The 24,941-nt window shown below is 37.3% G+C and overlaps 1 protein-coding gene across 1 annotated transcript in view; it reads left to right on the forward strand.

Moving 5' to 3' along the window:
• RYR2 (ryanodine receptor 2) overlaps positions 1-24,941 on the forward strand; it is a 754,458-nt gene that overhangs the window by 517,526 nt on the left and 211,991 nt on the right. Inside the window, exons 38-48 of the mRNA XM_056113587.1 lie at positions 422-1,226; positions 3,834-4,034; positions 8,648-8,753; positions 10,900-11,043; positions 12,801-13,074; positions 15,344-15,458; positions 17,176-17,308; positions 17,508-17,611; positions 19,323-19,458; positions 21,312-21,498; positions 24,026-24,131. Of these exons, the coding sequence (XP_055969562.1) occupies positions 422-1,226; positions 3,834-4,034; positions 8,648-8,753; positions 10,900-11,043; positions 12,801-13,074; positions 15,344-15,458; positions 17,176-17,308; positions 17,508-17,611; positions 19,323-19,458; positions 21,312-21,498; positions 24,026-24,131 (2,311 nt within the window). The remainder of the gene's footprint in view (positions 1-421; positions 1,227-3,833; positions 4,035-8,647; positions 8,754-10,899; positions 11,044-12,800; positions 13,075-15,343; positions 15,459-17,175; positions 17,309-17,507; positions 17,612-19,322; positions 19,459-21,311; positions 21,499-24,025; positions 24,132-24,941) is intronic.

The following is a 24,941-nucleotide window of genomic DNA, read 5'->3' on the forward strand; positions in this document are numbered from 1 at the left end:
TTTTAAATCTAGGATGCACATATGTGAACCTGTGATTGAACAATGAGCCAGTGTTTGATCTGGCAGTGAGAATAATGGCTTTTATTTGGAGTATTTAGTGAAACTACACTTTGGGAAGCATCGTTCTAGTGAGGCTGTGTAAAGGCTCTAAAGTGGGTAGAATTATTACTAAGGCAGAAGTTGCCTCTTCTATCTAAATGAATACATTTTTTTATAAAGGAAAAGAATAGGGAGGGTAACCTGCGTATTGGTGGTGATAACTTCCCCTCTTGAAGCTGAAAATGGCCGTTGTATGAAATGCTCAGACGATTCTATTTGGGGGCGTTTCCTCTATTCTTTTTAATTCCCTGATAGGTTTCCTCTCCACAATAGGTTTCTCCTCTGCTCAGCCTCACTACCACTATCCTTCTCCCTTTCCTAGGTCTGTTGACATATTAGAATTGACAGAGCAGGAAGAACTGCTGAAATTCCACTATCACACTCTCCGACTCTATTCAGCTGTCTGTGCCCTTGGGAACCACCGGGTTGCCCATGCCTTGTGCAGCCATGTAGACGAACCTCAGCTCCTCTATGCCATCGAGAACAAGTACATGCCTGGTTTGCTGCGGACCGGCTACTATGACCTTCTGATTGACATCCACCTTAGCTCCTATGCCACTGCCAGGCTCATGATGAACAATGAATTTATTGTCCCCATGACAGAGGAGACAAAGAGCATCACCTTGTTCCCCGATGAGAACAAAAAGCATGGCCTCCCCGGGATTGGCTTAAGCACCTCCCTGCGACCTCGAATGCAGTTTTCCTCCCCCAGCTTTGTAAGCATTAATAATGATTGTTACCAATACAGTCCAGAGTTCCCCCTGGACATCCTAAAAACCAAAACTATACAGATGCTCACAGAAGCTGTTAAAGAGGGAAGTCTTCATGCCCGGGACCCCGTAGGAGGAACCACGGAATTTCTCTTTGTACCCCTCATCAAACTGTTCTATACATTGCTCATCATGGGCATCTTTCACAATGAGGATTTGAAGCACATCCTACAGCTGATTGAGCCTAGTGTGTTCAAGGAAGCTGCCACTGCAGAGGAGGAGAGCGAAAGTTTGGAGAAAGATCTGGGCACTGAAGACTCAAAGCAGGAAGGATCTGTGGAAGAAGAAGCTAGAGTGGGCAGTGGACCCAAGGAGGGCCTGCTCCAAATGAAGCTGCCAGAGCCAGTTAAATTGCAGGTAATTAAGAAAATATATTTTATGAATTTCACAATTGGTAGATAAGATATAAAAATGTGCTTTTGCCTCTTTCTATTTTTATTTCTAAATAATTGTAGTTCTTCATAAATGAACTTCCTATTGTGTTTTGTATCTATCCGGTCTAACTTCCTTGATTAGAATGAAAGGAATGACTTCTGTTGAGTCAATTTGTGATAGTTAATAAAAGGCACATTGAGTTTATTTTGTAAGGTAGGTTTATTGGTTAAGTATATCTGGCATACATCTGCAAGTGGACCCTGTTGTATTTGCTTCTGTGTGTGTGTATGTGTATGTTTGTGTGTGTGTGTGTATCTCAGAAGGTGGTACAAGAAAGGGGTTTCTGTCTTTCCAGTTCTTTTCCCTCTCCTTTAATTGTTCCTTGCATATGTCCTCTTGCTTATACAAATGTATAGCACTGACATTTTTTGTAAGAATGCCGAAAATACAAAAAATTCCATTTTGCTTCTCTTGCTTCACATGTACACTTGCCAATATTGATCACTTGTTTACTGGTAGAGGTCCATGTTCTCACTCAGAAAGATCTATTTTCTGCATATGTATTTCTAAAAATCGAAAATATTGCATGTCTGTGTTCCTCAAGATGTGGGAAGAGTTCTATAAATATCTCTGTGAAGGGTATTTAGGGTCAATTTTGATCAATAGACCCTATAATTAGGGTCAATTTGATGTTTCCCATTAGAGCCCATTATCAGTACAATTTTGTTCTTCATTCCTTGGTGTTAATCATTGGGTCTTGCTCTGAGTCAGGTACTTGCTGTTAGGAAAAGGAAACAGATTTGGATCATGCCTTCCAGAAGTTCATAGTCTGAGGGGAAAAGTATTTTAATTAATTAATTTAATTTTAAATATTAATCCTGTTAATCGTCGATTGCCTCGAGCAGGCCCCAGTAACATCTTCTTCGTCCTAGCCCTGAGATTTTTTTAAAAAGTGCCATATTCAAGGCTCTTTCAGAGTTAGGAGAATGAGACCCATCATTGTTACTGGTATTTGGCATATTGGGTACTCCACGGGGAGTTTGCCAGACTCTGCCGTGTGGGCAGGTTAGATTCTGTAGCCTGCCAGTTTGTCCAAAGTAGGAATGAGATAATAAGATGTCATAATAAGATGTCTACTGGAATTTGGAGAATCTGGGTGGAGGATGCTCAGCACCAATCCGAGTAGGCTGGGAGATCTCAGTCCCAGGACCCGCATGCCTATGTTCCTCTGCCGGTTCCTTCATGTGTGTGGAGAGTGGTCTCAGCATGGTGGTGGTTGGTTCTGGAGGTCTTCAGCTGCCGGAGCCCTGGTCGGGTCGGGGAGGAGAACTCAACCTGCTCCCCTCCAAGGGGCTCCGGCGAGGACAGCCAGGTGTGGGGGCAGGAGACTCTGCGCTGTTCTCTTCCGGGAGCTGGGTTTTATAGTCTCTGAGTCTTGGCCGTTGATGGGATTACACGGCACCAGGGGGCCAGTTGGTTGGTGTGACCCCCGCCTACTGGAATTTGGAGGGGCCCCGGCATTTATGTCACAAATTGTATTAAGTATACTTAAGTATTTTCCTAAATTTGGGCAGAACATTCTGTAGTTAGCATATTTCTGTGATACATTTCAGTTAAATATCCTTCTGCTAGGAGAATATCTATTTAATTATTTAATGACCATGTAATTCGACCATGTAACTAGACAGTTACATCCACCAACTGCTTTGTAACCCCATCAACGGCTACGATCCAGACAATAGACCAAGCTCCCGGAAGCGTGTGGCCACATTTGCGGCCGCGCGACCTCTTTTTGTCTAGTTCTCACTCTCAGAGAACCTGGCGGGCTACCAAGAGTATCTTGCCCACATATAGGCTTGACTGGGCACACCTATAAAGGTGATTAGAGGCTTCCCTGAAAGCCTCCATGCCTCTTGGAGAGCCTGGCAAGCTACTGAGAGTATCCTGCCTGCACAGAGCCTGGCAAGCTATCTGTGGCATACTCGAGATGCCAAAAACAGTAACAATGATGGTTCTCATTCCCCTGACCCTGAAAGTGCCCCCAATATGCCATCAGGCTACACTAGCACGTGACAGGGATGAATGGAGATGTTACTGGCGCCCACTTGAGCAAATCAATGAACAACGGGGTGATAGTAATTAATTTAATAATCACTTAACTTGCATACAGTCTGGAAAATAGTTCTACAGCAAGCTTTCATTATCTTTCCATGACTTAAGGTTTACATTCTAAGGTGTGTTACTTATATTATTCTTCCTATAATCACCCAGTTATAGTCATTTTGGAAAGAATTTGTTCAAGTCTGTTACTAATCATGAAAAGTCTTTCCCAGATTCTTGGCAAACTTCTCCTAATAGAGATCATTATTCACAGAACTTAGGCCTTCAAAATGGGAATGATTAACAAAGGAGCACATATTAGTTATTTTCAGTGATTGTTTAGTAAGAATATTACTGACTATACATCAGAAAACTATACGTGAATGGGAAGAGTTGGCAAGTAAACATGTCTGCCACACATTTTAATTTGACATACACTAAGTGAAGCTTCAGAAATTTAATTTGATATCTCTTTGCTAATCTTCTTAGATGTGTCTGCTGCTTCAATACCTCTGTGACTGCCAAGTCCGGCACCGAATAGAAGCCATTGTGGCTTTTTCAGATGACTTTGTAGCAAAGCTTCAAGATAATCAGCGATTCCGGTATAATGAAGTTATGCAAGCGTTAAATATGTCAGCTGCATTGACAGCCAGGAAAACAAAAGAATTTAGGTCACCACCTCAAGAACAGGTAAAAAATACAGTTAAAAATCTTTCTTTTAATTTTATCTTTAAAATATTTTTAGTCTTTCTTCTTCTGAAGACTGCACTTAACATGATATCTGCCAGTTACATCTGTTTTGCAGTAAATTGCATAATTTTATAATCTCTTGAAATTGTGTAATATTGCATTATATGTATATATACACGCAATGAAAGTGTACATATATAGAATAAAAGTGTGTTATACATATATAGATAGATAAATAGATAGTTATCACATTTTCATTCTCCACTCATATGTTGCTATATACCTATTAAGGAGGAGGCCTTGGGATGTAAGGAAACCTGGAGATTCTGGTGGAGGGAAGTTGACATCGGTGGTGGGATAGGTGTTGAAACATTGTATGCCTAAAACTCTATTATGTAAATTGTAAATAACTTAATAAAAATTTAAAAAAACCTTTGAGCCATTCAATACACATATATTGCTGAATTATGTGATAAGTTTGTTTCTTGGCTTCACCAAAGAATCTGCTTGGCTACTTTAAAGAAATGAGAAACACATTACAATCTACCAAGTACATCATAAACACTTTGAGGACTGCAGCATATGTTTCTGAGATTCTTCAAGTAGTGACAATGCCTAACTGCATGTAGGTGATTTTCTTTGGTTGGTGTGTTGCTACTCAGTAGGGAGTCTAGACTTCTAGGATTTCATACTGGACACTTTCTATTTGGTGCCTCCCCTGAAGAACAAATTGTGAATCCATCAATTTTGCTGAAAGATTGATTTTTTATTCTTATTTTTATTTATTTTTTTGCTTGTGGTTTATCCTCTTTTTTACTCACCTCCAAATCTAGATCCCATTAAGGGGCAGTGGAACCAAAGGAAGGTATATTCATGAAACAGAACAAGCTAGTCTAAGAATGTGAATTTTCTGAATTCTAATTCAGTATGGAATTAGAATTCCATACTGAATACTAATTCACTGTGTTAGAAAGTGCCAAGATGTAGTTTTAGTGGTTGATGGGTATAACTGGCAGATATCTGTTTATCCTTCCATTTGTTTCTGTATCCAAGATACTTTCATGGAATCCACAGAACTTGGTACTCAAGGAACAACACTGTGGTGAATCCCATGGGTTATTGTTTTGTTTTGTTTTTTCTTCACTAACCCCAGAGTGAAACTAAAGAAGTTGGTACTCCTGAAGTGCAATGGGCATAGACAAGAAGAGCCCCAACAAAAGTCTTCAATGTCTATTCAAAGAAACAGGAAAACTGTCTTTCTAACAAGACAGAAGACTTCTGATAATGAACTGAACTTGTCTAGCTAAACACTGCAATAAACCACTCTGGCCAGCCGAGTAGGGATCTTAGATGTCCATTCTAGCCAGGTTTTTATATTGAGTTGTTCCATCTAGAATTTAGGGTACTAGGATTTTACATCCAGGGTGATTCTGAGAGCTACTCTTCCTGAAGTGACTCAGTGTCCAGGGAGGGAGAAGGGCCAAGTGACTCTTACCTTTTCAGCCAGAGTATTATGAATATAATAAGAAACTAGTGAAGAATCTATCTCCAGTCTTGCCCAGCAGACATTATAATGGTGTCTTTCTCCTTCAAATGAAGAGAACTTGTACTTTATCCTGGAACTAATGAGAAGTCCAAATCCTTCTCTTGCTTGACAGAGTCAGAAGAAGCCACAAGTTTGACTGAGTCAAAGTCTCTTAATTTACTGCCTTAAATGTCCAAGATTTCATTTGAGTGCATACATCATACCAGGACAAAATAAACTTGAATAAAAAGAATGATCAATTTGCTATAGCAATTCTGAGATGATAAGATGTTAAAATTAATAAGATTTTTAAAATGTCACCATAAACCTCTTTGCAACGTAAGTAAATAAGAACGTCTCAGAAAGAAATTAGAAAAGTCTCACAATGGAGACATTACTGGTGCCTGCTTAAGCAAATCGATGAACGGGAGGACAGTGCAGTGCAGTGCAGTGCAACGGAGATACTAAATGTATGAAATTAACACAGAAATGACAGAAAAAATAAGACAAATACAAATCTTACAGATAAAAGTATATTTGGAGAGTTCAATACCCTTCTCTCAATTTTGATATAAGTGCTAATAAAAGGGGCCAGAAAGATGACTCATTAGTATAGAAAACTTGTTTATATGCTGGAAGACCCAGTTTGATTCCCAGTACTGCATGGTCCCTGGAACACTGCCAGGAGCAACACTAAGCTGGAGTGGGGAAAAACTCTTATGCTTCTCTTGTGAGTTTTGCTAATTCCCCCCAGAGAACAATGAAAAGGCTAATCAGATAACCAGCAAGAATGTAGGGCAATCTGAAACTATTATCAACTAATAGGATGTTTGCATATTTGTAAACACTCTACACCAAAACTGAATACATTTTGTTTGTCTGTTTGTTTGTTTGCTTATCTGGGGCTCTCAGGTCACTACCTGTGATTCTCACCAACCAGGTAGTGGTTCAACCCAAGCTCTTGATGATTCTGTACTGTTTTGACTCCGTGGAGTTGGTAATTATCTGAGCATTCCAGAGATGCTTGGGAAGCCTCCAGAGTCATACCTGAGAGTGCTGGGGAACCACTGTGCTGGAGATCAAGCTGGGTCTGGTGTATCCTATACATACACCCTAACTGCTGAACCATCTCTTGATTCAAAATACACTACTGCCCCCCAGTGCTCATGAAACATCTTTAATGATGAACTATAACCTGGAATATAAGTTTGCTCAAGTACATTTCAAATGATTTATTGCTTTTTTTATACAGAGCATTTTTAATACAGTGGAGTCAACTTGAAAATTAATAATAGAAACATAACAAGAAAATCCTCAAAAAATTGGAAATAAACAGCAAATTTCTAAACAATTTATGATTTGAGATCAAAGTTTCATGAGAAATTCAAAATTGCATGAACTGAAAAACTGAAAATATCATATATCAAAATTTGTGGAAATGGCTAGAATATTGCAGAAAAGGAAATTTATGATTTTAAAGGTGTACTAAAAGGTGTAATACAAATGATGAAAATCTGGCTAAATAAATAATCTAAGCTACTATAGCACAGCGGGTAGGGCATTTGCCTTGTACGCGGCCAACCTGGGTTCGGCAAATTGATGAACAACGGGGTGTGGGGTGGGGGGGAACAGAGCTACAGTGCTATTAGTTAACTAATCAAATCAAAGAATTAGAAAAAGAAGAGCAAATAAACCCAAGTAAGCAGATAGAAGGTTATAATGTAAGTTAGAACAAAAATAAATGAAACTGAAAACAGGATAATAACTGAAAAAGAATCAGGGTAAGTGAGATAGTACTGTGATTATGGTGTTTTCCTGCATACAACTGACTAGGTTCTATTCCCCTGAACTGTAAATGGCTCCCTTAGTACCAACACAACTGATCACTGAGCACAGAGCCACTAGCTGTAGCCCAGTAGTCAAACAAACAAGTAAAAGCAACAAAAAAGGGAAAAGCCAATGGATTCGAAAGCTTGTTATTAAAAAAAAAAACAACTTTTATATGATCACAAAACCTTTAAAGGGCTAACAAAAGGAAAAGAGAACTCTAAGACAAAATTAGCAATATTAGGCATGAAATGCATTATCACTAAAAACTTCATAGATATCAAAAGGCTCTTATGGGGCTATATATTTTTGCTGTTTGATTTCATTTAAATCATATTTTGGAAAAAAAACTAATATAGACATGGAGAACAGTTTGTTTGTGGTAGGAATTAGAGATTGAGGATCTAAGAGTAGTGAAGTGGACTTGGCTATAGAAACGTAAAAGATTGGGTTCCTGGGGTGATGGATTGTCTGCTATTTTGTCTTTGTCAGTGTTAATATTCTGAGTTGAAATACTATACAATATGCAAGATATGCATGACATTACCATTAGGGAAAATTGGGTGCTGTATGCAAAGACCTCTTTGTATTATTTCTTTAGATAGCATATGAATGTATAATTATTACAGAAAAAAAGCACCTTCACGAAAACTCTAGATAGAAAACTGATTCCTAAAGAAAAAGTTATGGAATGGCAGAACGCAATTCTTTACTTATAAACATAGTACTTTTCTGTTTAATAGCAGAATAAATGGAAGGAAAATTTTTGCAATCTAATTGCACCATTAATGCCAGCAAAACCCTGGTTATCCACTTATCCATGGAACAGATTACTTTTCAACTACATTTAGATGTTTTTCTTCTTTTTTGAGCTGCATGCTCAAAAACAAAGTTATTTAAATATTCAGTATAGTATTAAAATTGCTAGAATGATAGCAAAATACAAGCATAATAAATTATTTTTTAAGCAATATAGTTTAGTTGATTTAAAATTCTAGTATACTAGATTCTAACATTGTGGGATTGAGAAAGAAGTAAATCATGTGACTATTTTAGCATACTAATCTTTGAATTATTTTGTATACTTTGTGGAATTTGTTGGAGTAAATGATAAGCAATAACTTTTTATCTCTCAAATGAGAAGTTATGAATACTCAAACTAAATTTTAACCATCTTCATTTTTACGATGTTTCTGAATTCACATTTCCTGAACTTCTTTTTTTTCTTGTCCATCCTCCTCTATCCTGCCCAATCTTCCAGATCAATATGCTTCTCAATTTTAAGGATGACAAAAATGAATGTCCATGTCCTGAAGAAATTCGAGACCAGCTCTTGGAATTTCATGAAGATTTGATGGCCCATTGCGGTAGGATCTTTTTGACTTAAATAACTAATAATATTTAAACCCCATGTACAGTACAATGGTACTGATTTATGTGAATAATTTCACAAATATGCATGATTCCAGTTAGGCATTGATATAAGGTCAGTTATTATGGTTAATTGGTTAACAAATGCTATGAGGGAAGCAAAAAGGGTAGAAAGATTAGAGGGGCAGTAAAATTGAGCCAAGCATAACCAAAACGGTTTTTATTTTCCTTTTCTTCTTGCCTGAAGAGTCAGGGAGTGGGAAGGGGGACAAGGGCCATATAACAAGAGCATTGGCAGAGATGTGTCATGTTGATTTAACCTAAAGACATTTTTTCCCAAACAGTTCAACTATTTGTAGAACCACATTTTTTGGCCCAGCATAGGAAATTTAGGAGTAGCTTGTGAATTTAATCAACTTTTTAGGGAATTCTTTAGTAAGTAACATTTTAGCAGTCCAAATATCTGAAAAGATAGAAATTCCTCTCATTAATTTTAAAGTTTTATATTGGAATTGATTGGCTATTTTGCATGTATAGTTCTTTCTCTTTTTATGATATAGTGTTACTAAGTCTGTGTTCCAGTAAAAGAAAAGGAGTTATTTCTTTAATGACACATGTAGTAACACTGGTCATATTATTTTAGTAAAGAGTAAAGCTTCACCTTGGATAGTAATTTATGAATAGAGCCACTTCTTTAAATGTCTACTGAAATGTTATACTTCACACACAAATATGTATACATACATATATTTTGAATTTTATAGAATTCATACATATGCATATATATTTACATGTGGGTTCACTAAAATCCAGAATTGTTGCTTTAGATATAAAACATTTCATTTAAACCAATTCTCTCAGTCTTGCAACTTACTAAAATATTGCTAACTTTTCTGGAGGTTATTTAGTAGAATAAAAATTATGGAAGTTCAGGCAGGGTAGAAAGGATTGAACTACAGTTTTACACAGAGTTTTGGTGCATATTGTCTTATATATTAACAAGTAGCTTCTACAATATAAGCTGTTTATTTTTGTGTGTGATTATTAATTGCTATATCATTTTAAACTTCTTAATTGAATCACAGTGATAAACAGTTATAAAGTTGTTCATGATTTGATTTCAGTCATATAATGTTCCAATGGGCTGGAGCAATAGCACAGCGGTAGGGCGTTTGCCTTGACACAGCCAACATGGCCGACCCGAGTTCGATTCCTCCGCCCCTCTCGGAGAGCCCAGCAAGCTACCGAGAGTATCTTGCCCGCATGGCAGAGCCTGGCAAGCTCCCCGTGACGTATTCGATATGCCAAACACAGTAACAACAAAGTCTCCAATGGAGACGTTACTGGGCCCACTCGAGCAAATTGATGATCAATGGGAGGGCCTTTACCTTTACCTTTACACAGACAGTGCCCACGTATAGTATTATATCTATCAAATATAGTATTACTATTATTAGAGTCTACATGATCAATTTAGTAGAATTGATCATGACTCCAACATCAAGATTTAGATGTATTGCCCTGACTTTTCATACTCCTGAGCCCAAAGAGAAAAGGGGAAAGAGAAAAGAACAAAAGAGGCTAGGAATAAGTCTTAACTAGGAAATTTAGTAGGCAAAATTGCTTAGTTCATTGCCAAATGTTTTAGATATGGCAGCTTTATTTAAACAAGCGTTTCTCAACTGAGGACCATATATTTCCTTGGGGCCTTCCAGAAGATTCTAGTGGGATCACATATAAAAATGGCCCAGGTAGGGAATGATAACACAAAACTTGGGTTTGAACAAGTAGGATATGGGACCAGAGTAAGGGAACAAGGTTAAAAGGGGGCCATGGTTGGAAAAAGTTGAGAAACTGCTTTAATTTGTGGATGGAAAAATTTAGGAGAAAGCCTGAGAATGATTACTCCTAAGTATACATTTAACACACACACACACACACACACACACACACACACACATATACACCCTATATATGTATGTAAAATAGTAAAGGTAAAATAGTAAAGGCCCTCCCGTTGATCATCGATTTGCTCGAGCGGGCCCAGTAACGTCTCCATTGGAGACTTTGTTGTTACTGTGTCTGGCATATCGAATACTCTCGGTAGCTTATTTGTTTGTTTTTTATCTTCTTTTCTACTAGGGATTGAGCTGGATGAAGATGGGTCTCTGGATGGAAACAGTGATTTAACAATTAGAGGACGCCTGCTGTCCCTGGTAGAAAAGGTGACATACCTGAAGAAGAAACAAGCTGAAAAACCAGTTGAGAGTGACTCCCAGAAGTCCTGTAAGCAGTGTGAAAGGGCACTGACAGAGTGACTCAGCTGCTGGCACTGATTCATCCTTTGAACTATTAACATGCTAGATTAACCAGTGAGAACTCTGTGTGCAACTTCCAAGAATCAGATTCTTAACTAGATGTCTCTAGCTGCAGTAGTAGACAGCAGAACAGATTGAGAGAGAGCATTAGAAGGGTGGATGGACTCCCAACAGAACTGCAATTTTAGGTATTTGAAGTCTATCAAGAGAAAGTATTAAGGGAGGAATGTAGCTTTTGCTTTCTATATATGATGTTATTTCTTTCCAGATTTTTTTTTGTGTCACATGCAAATGTTTCTCTAAATAACTATTATCAATATCTATATTTTGGTTCTGAAGTATTTGCTGAAGTGTTATACATTCCTGCTTTATCTGTACCCTCCTTCGCTAAAGGGTAATGACTGATATTTGAAACCAAGACTGGAACAGCCTCAGACATGACACTCATCAAGAAAGGGTTCAAAGTAGACCTGTGTTTTTGTCACCTCTCTTTGATACCCCAATTTTAAGATGCAACACTGACTGATTAGCAACTTTTATTGAAAGAAAAAATAAATTCACAAACTTGTATTTTTTCTGATGAGTTACTAAATTTATTTTTTAATATTTATTCATTTATTTAGTTTTTGGGGTCACAGATAATGGAGTTTTGGGCTACATTTGGCTGTGCTCAGGGGATCATGTAGCACTCGGGATCAAAACCAGGTCTCATGCATGCCAAGCATGTGCTCATTCCGTTGATTTAACTCTCTGACCCACTCAATTTTTTCTTTATTATCACTACCAAATTTAAGTCACGTAGTCTTAAATATCAGAAATCATTTTCTTATGATTTTTGTTAGTATCAAGCTTATGATTTTGACCTATTAAAATGACAGCATGGTTTTGTAATATGTGAAAGTATATTCACATCTTAACTGCATTTTTGTATCTGCTTAAAATTGGCAGTCATTTTTTTTCTCAATGTACAGATAAAATAGCGTCTTCTAAATATCAACCCATGTTTTCATAAGATTTAAGTACTTCACTAGGTAGTCATTATTCACATCAGTTCTACGTAGCTTCATCAATTTTGGTATTTATTTTAAAAGGTTTGAAAGTTTATCGCTTTCAAGTGCACTACCATTGTATATTACATTTCTAGCAATTTGTATATAGGAAATACTTTTTCACTTCAGTATAGTTTTACATTAAAATCCTTTTGATCACTTCTTGGCCTTTTGTCTAAGATCAAGTGTAAAATCCTTTTGAAGATCTCATCAGTGACAATTCAGGATCCACAATTAATTTAAAGTATAATTATCTCGATTCACCATTGTAAATAACTCAAATTTGGAAACAATTTAATAAATATGTGTTTAAGAATAAGGATACATGATGTTAGATATGCATAAAGAACAAAAAAACTAAAAATCACAGTTCATATTGATTGCTTATAGTGGTTTTGAAAAATTGGTTATAATTTTGATAAATTAAAATAATTCAATTATAATAGTGGATTCTAATGGAAATTTTGTGTTTTTATGCATGCTCACAGCTTATTCTATAGACATTTATAAATTTTTTAAATAACCTTTATTATCTTCAAATAGTATTCCTAGGCTTTTCAAATCTGGTAGCAAATACTGATGGCAAATTGGGCCATAAGATATGCAGTTGAAATACCCAGCTGATTTTGTTTCTTATTATTTCTCCTCTTTTAAACTATCTATGATGATTTTACAGCAACTCTACAACAGTTGATATCAGACACGATGGTCCGATGGGCTCAAGAGTCTGTCATTGAAGACCCTGAGTTGGTGAGGGCCATGTTTATGTTGCTCCATCGACAATATGATGGCATCGGGGGTCTGGTTCGGGCTCTGCCAAAGACCTACACTATAAATGGTGTTTCAGTGGAAGATACCATCAACCTGCTGGCATCTCTTGGACAAATCCGTTCTTTGTTGAGTGTGAGAATGGGCAAAGAAGAAGAGAAACTTATGATTCGTGGATTAGGGTAAATCATTCTAATATTATAACTGTTGTCTTTTTAATTTATTCAAATTATTTTTATTCCAGTAAACTATTGTAGGTGCATTAATATTTACGGGTATAGGATTAAAAACCTATTGGTTATCTAGAACTGACACAAAGAATATTTTGCACTTAAATACTTTGAGATTTAGGTTATACAAAAAGATTTGAATTAAGAAGAGAACTTTCCCTGTGATACAAATGTGACTTGAGAGTGAAGGTTTTCTTGTGAAAAGTACTGCCTCCAAAAATGACAGAAAGGGCTAAATTAGTTTACTTGCTTTTGTATGAAATAAATTATTCCTTGCTCATGGTGCGACCACCAAGTCACTTTTCTGAGTATACTCTCAACAACTTTCATTATTTGAACAAAAAATTAATTACATTAAAAGTGAAAAAATTAAATTAATGAATGTAGGAAAACCCATACAATTATATCCTCTCGATATAGTCATAATATTAAAAGTAGCACTGTAGCACTGTAGCACTGTCCTCCCATTGTTCATTGATTTGCTCAAGCGGGCACCAGTAACATCTCACAACAAATTGTCAGACTTGTTGTTACTGTTTTTGGCATCACGGGCAGCTTGCCAGGCTTTGCTGTGAGGGCAAGATACTCTTGGTAGCTTACCGGGCTCTCCGAGAGGGGTGAAGAAATTGAACCTGGGTCAGCCGGATTGGCCACATACAAGGCAAATGCCCTACCTGCTGTGAAAAAAATGAATATATAAGGTAAAGGCCCTCCCGTTGATCGTCGATTTGCTTGAGTGGGCCCAGTAACGTCTTCATTGGAGACTTTGTTGTTACTGTGTCTGGCATATCGAATACTCTCGGTAGCTTGCCGGGCTCTCCGAGAGGGGCGGAGGAATCGAACTCGAGTCGGCCATGTTGGCCGCTTGTAAGGCGAACGCCCTACCCGCTGTGCTATCGGTCCATAATTCAAATTTAAACAGCAGGTTTCAATTTTCTGCAGAGTATATATTGTTTTCTTGTTATAGCTCTGACAAGAAAACATTTTATAAAAATAATCCTTCCCTTAATTTGACTAAAGTTAAAGTTTTAAAAAGCAAAGTTGTAGGGCTGGAGAGATAGTATAGGGGTAGTACTGAATCCCTCACACTCCATGGGGTCCCCAGGTCCTGCGAGGAGAGATCCCTGAGTGCAGAGCCAGGAGTAAACCCTGAGTATACACCTGAGTTGAAAAACAAAAAAGCAATGAAATAAATAAAAGGCAAAGCTATTTGTAATGACTCTTGAACAGATTTTAGGAAAATACCTGCAATATATAATAGTATTGTGCAATGTAGTAATAATAATACAAATCATATATTTGTCATTTGATCTTGGTTTAATTGAATGTTCATTTCAATTATTTATATTATTTCTACTGATGGTTGGAACGATAGCACAGTGGGTAGGGCATTTGCCTTGCACCCAGCTGACCCAGGTTTGATTTCTCTGTCCCTCTTGGAGAGCCCAGCAAGCTACCGAGAGTATCTCTCCCACATGGCGATGCCTGGCAAGCAACCCATGACGTATTTGATATTCCAAACACAGTAACAAATGTCACAGTGGAGACCTTACTGGGCCTGCTCGAGCAAATCAATGAACAACAGGAGGACAGTGACAGTGGCAGTGACTTCTACTGAACTTTATATATATCAACTTATTATGGACATATATATCTCTTAAAAGCATTTTGTATTTGAGATAGAGTTCAAATAGTAGAGCACATTTCTTGTTTGAAAATTCCTGGGTTCTGTCTCTGACACTGCATGCCTGTCCATCCCCAACTCTACTAGATGTGATCCTAGAAATCAACTGAACACCCCTTTAAATAGTCTCTCAACAAAAGCAAAATAATAAGAACAAGTAAAGACATTTTGTTAGAAATAACTAAGAAGGAATGGTATTTTAATTTTACATATAAATATATTTAGTATTATCAACACTATGAAAAACATATTTATCAAGAATTTATATACTTTATGTATTTTATATAAACTAATGTTTGCATGTAATTGCAGATTGTAATTAAAATAAATATACTACTTATATACTATTTCTGGTAATTTATCAATATTTCAAATTTAAACTTACTTATCCTCATTAACTTTTTGCTTTACTATGATCTTTTTTTTCATGCATGGCAAGGATTATTTCAGAGAGCTATTAGTATCTCATATACATTTTACTTTAAATATTTCTCTGACCTCTTTGCTTTCCCCCCACTCATACCCTCTCTTTTCTAGGGATATCATGAATAACAAAGTATTTTATCAACACCCTAATCTCATGAGGGCTCTTGGTATGCATGAGACAGTGATGGAGGTCATGGTGAATGTTTTGGGAGGTGGAGAGTCCAAGGTAAGGGATAACCTTTCATTCTTGGGACTCCATATCACTTCTATCACTTCAGGAACACATGCATTTTATATTCTTACTGATAATTTCTTAAATCCTCTTAGGAGGACTATTTTTTTTAATTTTTGAATTTACAAACACCTTTTGAGGGCCTGAGAGATAATTCAGCATGCTGAGCATATGCTCTGAATGTAGGAACCTCGGGTTTGCTTCCCAGCTCCATGTGATCCCCTAAGCACCACCGGGAGTAACCCCAGGGCACAGAATGGGTGTGTAGCTCTGTGAAAACTATAAATATGGGTCAAAAATAAAGATTGTGAAAAAACAAATACAACCTTACATATTGAGAGTTGGATTTGCTACTATTTCTCTGATAGGGATAGCAGCATCTATCTTGTACTTAATATCTCATTATTTTCATTTGATGCATATTTATGCCTTAAAAGTTAATGCCTTAGTAGTGTTTATTTCTTAATTATAAATAAGTTGGGCTGGAGCAATAGCACAGCGGGTAGGACGTTTGCCTTGCATGCAGCCAACATGGCCGACCCAAATTCGATTCCTCTGCCCCTCTCGGAGAGCCTGGCAAGCTACCGAGAGTATCTCGCCCACACGGCAAAGCCTGGCAAGCTACCCATGACATATTCCATATGCCAAACACGGTAACAACTGTCACAATGGAGACATTACTGGGCCCGCTCGAGCAAATTGATGAACAACGGGAGAACAGTGACAGTGACAAATAAGTTAATTCACATTTAAAGCAAATATGTTCTGACCTAGTCATACCCATGATTCCAGGTGATAATAGTCCTACTAAATTCATAATTCAGACCAAAATTTGAGATTGATGCTATGTAGTATTTTAATAAGATTAAGTAATCTTCAAAGGAATTAAACTTGCAGTGAAATCATATAACACAAACCAAATCAAATTTTATAAAATATATATCTATTTTCATGACTTCTGAGTTGCAAAGATCATTTCAATAGTTTTGAAGTTTCAAGATGCATTTTCGTAGTATGACAGTGAGACCATATTCCTCATGTTCAATCTACTGAATAGAAAGACATAAATATTTTGTAAAATTTATTACTTAGAAAGAACTGCATGAAACATGTGCAGTATAATACAGCATGATCAAGAGAATGCATTTAATGGAACTGAGCAGGTAGATTGCCTGCCAGAGTACAAATACAGTCCACAAGTCATGTGTCAATCAGAAAGTTTCAAATCCTTAAAATCTTCATAGTAAATAGGTGTAATAGTAATAACATATATAATAAAACATCCTGTCATGTGGTCTCAAGTATTAAAGTGAAATTTAAAAATTTGTATAAGCTCTCATTTAACTCTTCCTCCTGACCTAAAATATATGGATTATCCATCTTCAATGTTTTAATAATTTTTAATCACTTTGAATTACAGAGTTACAAAGTTATTCATTGTTAAGTTTCAGGCAATGTTCCAACAAAAATTTCTTCACCAGTGTCCATTTCCCTCCACTAATGTCCCTTCATCTTCTTTAAAAAAAAAAAAGCATTGCATATCTCAATGTCTGAAGGACGAGATGAGTTAAAATATGGGCATTTAAAAGTATTTTGTATCTCTAATTTTGCGATCTTAGACACACAATCAACAAGGTGATAGAAACCTAATTTTCTGCGCTCAATTTTATAATAATTTACTTTCATAAGTAACTAAATGTTCTTTATGCAGGAAATAACTTTTCCTAAGATGGTGGCCAACTGTTGTCGTTTTCTCTGTTACTTCTGTCGTATAAGTAGGCAGAATCAAAAAGCTATGTTTGATCATCTCAGTTATTTATTGGAAAACAGCAGTGTTGGTCTTGGTAAGTAGATGTGTGAATCTTTAATCTTTACGATAAAATGAATATTCATATTAAAAAATAAACTTTGAAATATATAAATATATGTGTTAGTGTGATCTATATTACATCTATTCAAATTGTATTTGAAACTTGGTTCTTTATATGAATTCCTAGTTACAGCATAATCCATGTATCATTTTATCTTCTTTTGAATTAACAGCCTCGCCAGCTATGAGGGGTTCTACACCACTTGATGTGGCAGCTGCGTCAGTGATGGATAATAATGAATTGGCCTTAGCTTTACGAGAACCAGATCTAGAAAAGGTAGGCAACATTCCTGCCAGTGTTTTTGTGACTTAAATTTCTTTATGATTATTTGCCATGATAATTTGACATTATCCTAATTTAGTTCTATTTATGTGATATCCTCAAAAGGTACTCTAAATCTTACCTATGTTATACGTAATCTTATAATAAGTTGTGAAGAACTACAGATTTGACATAAAGTGTTTCTTCTAAGACATTTTTCTCTGAAAAGGGATTCAACTTATTTCAAATGCATTCTTGTTGGTCTTGTCATTTCACAGTACCTGTTGTTACTTATACTTTAGTCAAACATTTTAATTACGTAAAATGTTTCAGAATTGTTTTTATATATTTTATAGCATAAAGGGTTTATTTATACCAGCACAAGCTATAATTGGTAAACTAAGCATATTAAACCACAAATACGTTTTTTTTCCAGAATTTTCAGAACATCTCTTCATTATAATGCAATGAAATTCTAAGTCCTCTTCCTGGTCTTTATGTTGCTTCCCTATTTAACAGACTAGAGTAAGCTTCTTAAGATAATTTTATTAATCATCTTACCAGAATTTTTCAAATAATTCATCTTGCTTTGAAGGTCTTTGTATTTTGGTGGATACAAAGATACAGTGATAATTGTACACCAAAGTGTAAATGTTAACACTACTATATCCATGTTACCTCAACTATAATAAAATGATTAAAGAAGAAAAAAGGCTTTACAACTGTTACTTTCTTCCTCATCTGATTCCACATATATTTTAAAAATGAAAAATATATTTTAAAAATGAAAATTTAGCAAAATTTTGTTTTGGTGCCAGGGATTACCCCAGGGCTACATACATGCAATGCATGGAGTCTACTGCTGGGCTACATCCCCAGCTTAAACAGAAATTGTAGCACTGCACTGTAGCACTGTCCTCCCATTGCTCATTGATTTGCTCAAGCAGGACCAGTAATCTTTCCATTGTGAGACTTGTTGTTACTGTTTTTGGCATATCGAATACTCCATGGGGAGCTTGCTAGGCTCTGCCTTGTGAGATGCTCTCAATAGCTTGCTGGGCTCTCTGAGAGGGGCGGAGGAATCAAACCCAGGTCGGCTACATGCAAAATAAATGCCTTAACCGCTGTGCTATCGCTCCAGCCCAAACAGAAATTGTATTTTTTTTAAATTCAGTTATGCCTCTATACAAAGCTAGTTTTCTCCCAAAATTGTGGCTAAAAATGTTTAAGTAATTTTCACGACATGACTCAGTAATGAAACAGGCCAGATTTGAAGACAAGTATTTGTGACTCTCAGTTTTATTCTCTAGTGTTTCCCCTTGCCCCCTTCCCTCCATTAAACTGACGTATTGTTTTGTAATTAATCCACATCAATAAAATAATCATTCCCAGAGAGATCTTTCAATATAGATGGGCCAGAGACCGGACATTTTTGCAGTTCATTAAATATTATAATTTTGTAGATACAAGTCTTAATTAAATGACATGAACTTATGTATATTGACTGTTGTAGAATTATTTCATAAATAATAGCACTTTGTTAATATTTGTTAATATTTCTTAATTCCAATTTTTGCCTAAAACCTTGTGAGTTATACTGATTTTTTTGCATTTATTTTTAGAACATTTGCTTCAACCAGTCCTCTGAGAATCACGTTTAACATAGCGCAAGTCTCTAATGATTTCTAATCAGGAGATAATGCTTTTGCTATCATCTTGTTTGTAGGTAGTTCGATATTTGGCTGGTTGCGGGCTCCAGAGTTGTCAGATGCTGGTGTCTAAGGGATATCCTGACATTGGGTGGAATCCAGTTGAAGGAGAGCGATATCTTGATTTTCTCAGATTTGCTGTCTTCTGTAATGGTAGGACTTATTGCTTGGGGCATTTTTGTACAGTATTAAAGTTCATAAAAGAAGGTCTATAAAATAACAATATATACCAGTATTTACATGAAATTGGGAAATTGAATATTTTATAGTGAGGGCCAGAGCAATAGTACACTGGTTAGGGCATTTGCCTTGAACGCAGCCAACCTGGGTTCAAACCCTGGCATCCCATATGGTCCACCAAGCACCGCCAGGAGTAATTCCTGAGTGCAAAGCCAGGAGTAACCCCTGAGTATGGCTGGGTGTGACCCAAAAAGCAAAATATATATATATATATATATATATATATATTATTGTAGGATAACACTGTTCTGTCCTTCCTGCATAACATCAGGAATAGTTGATAGTTGATTGGACTGAGGAAAAGAGAAAATCACCTTATGAGGTATTTTGCCCTTGGGCAGTCAGGAAGGGCTTTCTTATGTTGATTTGGTTACCTGACAGGGTGGAGTGTCAGCCCAAACTAGAAGGGAGCTGGAGAATGAGAGAGCAGGGCAAAAAGATGGACCACGGAGAGACTAGCAAGGAGAACTTGTGCTTGAGAGATCCTAGGCCCTCCATAACATAAATTTCTTCTATGGGATAAACTTCCTTGCAATAAACTGCTACAAAGATCAACCGGCCTGGCCCTCATCTCTTCCTTCGTGTGCCCTTGGCCAACAGCAGTCCCAATCCAGGCCACACACAGCAGTTCTAGGGCACCAAATGCGGGCGGTGAGATATAGCCGTCCAGAGAGCCCGCAAACACACAACCTTCTGCGTGCATAGTTTTTTACATTTTATGATGAGTCATTTCTATTTTTTTTGGGGGGGGCATGGAGGTGGAGTTCACAATTGCTTTTCAGGAGGCCTGAGGCCATATTATTGATGATCAGCTCACCAGTGGTTTAATACAAGATCTCTAGGATGCAGTGCTTCTCAGGCCCTACAGTGATGGGGATTACTTGGGTTACCACAGCAGTTCTTGGAGACCTCCAAGACCATACCCAGAGGTGCTTGGACTGCCCTAGTGATTCCAGGGAACCATAGCGACCTGATATCAAACTCTAGTCACCTCTCTATAATCAGTAATAGCTTCAGAGTAATAATTTGTTTTGTAGATTTCCTAATGATGTCATATATTTTCATTAAGTAAAAAAATTTTGACTGTTCTTATACATTTTTGTGTTGTAATCTAATAATAGTTGAAATTGTGATTTTATTTCTTATAAACACATTAATAGAAATTATTTTTTGTGCCGCTAACAGTTGTCTTTACTTTGAAAAGTTATAAGGCAAGAAACTTGGCATTTTCTGTGCATTAAACTTGTGGTTCAGGAACTAAGGACATGAGTTAAAGGGCTTGAGCTTATAATTTTTATTTTCATTTATTGTTAGAGCGGGCCCAGTAACGTCTCCATTGGAGACTTTGTTGTTACTGTGTCTGGCATATCAAATACTCTCGGTAGCTTGCCGGGCTCTCCGAGAGGGGCGGAGGAATCGAACTCGGGTCGGCCATGTTGGCCGCTTGTAAGGCGAACGCCCTACCCGCTGTGCTATCGCTCCAGCCCCAACAATTGCTTCAACTAGTGGGAGCACCAGTTCAATCCTAGGGCTGAAGATCTCCCATTCATGGGAGTACCCTTGAGCACCATGCTGGGAGTAGCCCCTAGTGGGTGTCAGGTGTGCCCTCACCCTGCACCTCCCAAAAATAAAGGCATAGTTTTGATTAAATTGCTACTAAGTTCATTGGTTTTAGTTATTTTCTTTACATGTAAATTAGTAAATTATTTATATGTTCAGAACTTCTACTTACTCAGTCTTTGCTTATTTATGCTATTTGATCTTAGGGGAGAGTGTGGAGGAGAACGCAAATGTGGTAGTGAGACTGCTCATCAGGAGGCCGGAATGCTTTGGCCCTGCGCTGAGAGGAGAAGGTGGGAATGGTCTTCTTGCAGCCATGGAAGAGGCCATAAAAATAGCTGAGGATCCCTCTCGAGATGGTCCGTCACCAACTAGCGGATCCAGTAAAACACTGTAGGTCTAATCTACACACTCTTTAATGTCAATTATATTAATTAACTTGATGTTTGTCAGTGCACAATTTTCTTTTTATTCATTGTAATATAACCCTTTCCTCGCAATATAATCATGTGCGTGATTCCTCCCCTTAAAAATCACATGTGTTAGACTTGGAAGAATAAAGGCTTTGGAAATGGTGATGGAATAAGGCTAAATGAATTCAGCAGGAACTGTAGTAGGGACCATAGTATAGTGGGTAGGGTGTGTGCCTTCTTGCCTTTCATGCTGCTGATCCAGGTTCACTCTCCACATGCCGAGCACTGCCAGGACTAATCACTGAGTATCTCTCCTACACCAAAAACCAGAGTGTGGCCCCAATACCAAAAACTGTACAAACAAAAAGGAACTGCAGGGATCCGTATGGATTTGGTAGAGATATGTTGGGTTTTAGGAGATTTATTGTGTGTCATTTTCAGGAGGGCTATGATAAAATGAGAGACACAGATGGTCATAGGTGGGTCTTTGACATTGGATTTCAGAGGAAAGGTAGGTAGTTTTCATAATAATAGTTAGAGATAGATCTTTATCAGGAAATTACTGGGGAGGGTGATTAAACTATGGTAGTAAAGTTCAGAAAAGGGGTTTGATTGACTGGTTAAGCTAGTTGTAACTGAGAGGACACATGATAACTCCCTCATATTGTACCATAGAATACAAGGTTTAGTGGCTGATCCCAGCAAGTGGCATAAATTAATCCAGCCATCTGTATTTTTCCTCCTCTTTCTTTTTTTTAAAGAAGTCAGAGTTCTGTTGGACTGTCATCCTTCTTTACTGCCACTAGTAAAGATAAGAAATAGGCCTTATTTTGGAAAGTTTTTCAAAAAATTTCCTAAATTCTAATTCTTTAGCATTTAGACATGGCGTAAGTGTTCTTTTTTTGTTTTGTTTATTTGTTTTGGGACAACACTCCTAATACTCAGGGTATGGTCCTGGCTCTGCACTCCTGGCAGGGCTCAGATGACCAAATGAGGTGCTGAGGATCTAATCTGGGTCATCTGCTTGTAAGGTGGCAAGCACCCTACCCTCTGTGCTGTTGTTCCACCCCTGCATAAAAGTTCTTTTAGCACCCATGGCAGGCTTCTAGTTTGGAAGTACCCCCCAAAATGTTATATGTTAATCAGTTAACCTTATTGATCTTTTACTTTCATTTAATAGTGAAGTATCAAGAAATCCCTAGTCTAGAATATAGTGTGTGTGTGGGGGGGGGGGGGGCTGGGGGTGTTGTAAGAGATAGTACAGTGTCTGCAGACCTTGATTTTGTTCCCAGAAACCCACATGGTTCCCAAACACCACCAGAAGTAATCTCTAAGCATAGAGCCAGGAGCATGCTCTAAGCACTACCAAGTGTGGATTATAAACTAAACAAAACAAAAGAACCACACATGTAGGTATATAGGGACATAAGAAACAGCCTTGTATGCCAGGAATAAGGTTAGCAAGCTGGGCCGACTGTTTGGTTATTTGCCGAGCACCAAACCAAAGGAGGAATGACATAATCTTTCAGATTCTGAAGACTTTTCTCTCAGTAGGGAAGTAATGAAACATTTTATTTTTTCATAGAATAAAAAAGAAGACATATTAGACTATCGATAATTTAGGTAGAGTGGAATAAAAAGATAGTTGTGGGGCTGGAGTCATAGTTCAGCCAGTAAGGCATTTGCCTTGCCCGCGGCCCACCTGGGTTCGATTCCCAGCATTCCATATGGTCCCTGCGCACCGCCAGGAGTAATTACTGAGTGCAGGGCCAGGAGTAACCCCTGAGAATCACCAGTTGTGACCCCCCAAAAAAGATAGTTGAATAAAAAAGGTGAATCGGTAAATGTAATCACATTCATAGTTATAAACTTTTGTCTCAGTATGGCAAAACACCATGCTGAGTTTAAAAGGATGGATCTTTATTACCCCCGTTTTACATATTTGCATTTTACAAAAGTTGCCTAAATTTACCAACTTCCTTTATCAACTCTGTTCTTTTGTAACGAGTGTATTGTTTGCTCCTAGAAATGACAGAACTCGTCAAATCAGTAATTGTTTAATTCTTTTGTAAAATATTACTATTAAATTTTATCAGTGGCTAGGAATGTGGTTCAAGTGGTTGAAGTTAGCCTCACATAACTGAGGTCCTGGATTCGATCTCAGAACCTGTATGGAGCCTGAATTCAAGCTTTGGCCCTGCTGGTCCCTGAGCTCCAATGGCAGGAGCATAATTGGGTATCATCTTGGAACAACAACCAAAGATTTTAAGGTGAAATCAATAAAGTTCCAAGAAATATATACTTGGTGACAAAAATCTCAAACCTGGTCTTTATTATATTGTTCAAACATGTCAAGTTGTAAGTTAAAGACCTAAGTGTAAAGTATAAGAAAAGGTTGCATAGGTTATCCTAGGTGGTTTCTTTCCTTTGATGTAAGAAGTCTTTATTATTTTGTTGCTTTATTGTGCTCTTTGCTTTGTTTTCTCTTATAACAAAAACCATGAAAGTGATACAGAAGAAGAGGAAGATGATACTATCCACATGGGGAATGCCATCATGACCTTTTATGCAGCTTTGATTGACCTTTTAGGTCGTTGTGCTCCTGAAATGCATGTAAGTTCTTTGCCCCAACCCCCTGCAAACAAACAAACTAACAAACAAGCAAAGAAAAACACCCCAAAGATATAGGATCCAGGTGTAGTTATTTATATTATCTATGCTAAGATATTTGTAGCTGGCAAGGATTATAATAGCACTGTCTTACCATTGTTTACCGATTTGCTCAAGCAGGCACCAGTAACATCTCCATTGTAAAACTTGTTGTTACTGTGTTTGGCATATCAAATACACCACGGTTAGCTTGCCAGGCTTTGCTGTGCAGGTGAGATACTCTCAGTAGCTTGCCGAGCTCTCCAGAGAAGGGCGGAAGAATCAAACCGGGGTCGGCTCGGGTCAGCTGTTGTGTAAGACAAGTGCCCTACTGCCGTAGGATTATAATATCAAAAATAATTCATCTCTCTTCTCTGTTAAACATGATAGCTGTAGCTTACTTTCTGAACAATTGTTTACTTAGTTGAAAATATTTTTGTGACTATAAACATTCTTAACGGGATTTCAGTATGTCATCTGAAAAATAGATTCATAGAGTGCCCCACGCTTGAAGGAGAAAGGAACATGTTTTCTGTATAAAGGATCTTCTCATATTTCAGTGTATGCAGGAAGCTACCACTGCTATCAAGAGTAATTTTATGACATTTAGTGTTGTGATAAGCTGCTACATTCTTGACACCAACTTAACGGAAAATGGGATGGGGACATTTTAGGCGAAGGAAAGAGCTAATCACATCTTATTAATTACTGGTTTTTAAAACTTTTTGACCAAGACAAAATTAAAATTTCATGGACCAATAATTTTATTTTGAT

Source organism: Sorex fumeus, unplaced genomic scaffold (assembly GCF_029834395.1).
Source record: "Sorex fumeus unplaced genomic scaffold, SorFum_2.1 ptg000021l, whole genome shotgun sequence".
In the NCBI taxonomy this organism is placed as follows: Eukaryota; Metazoa; Chordata; class Mammalia; order Eulipotyphla; family Soricidae; genus Sorex; species Sorex fumeus.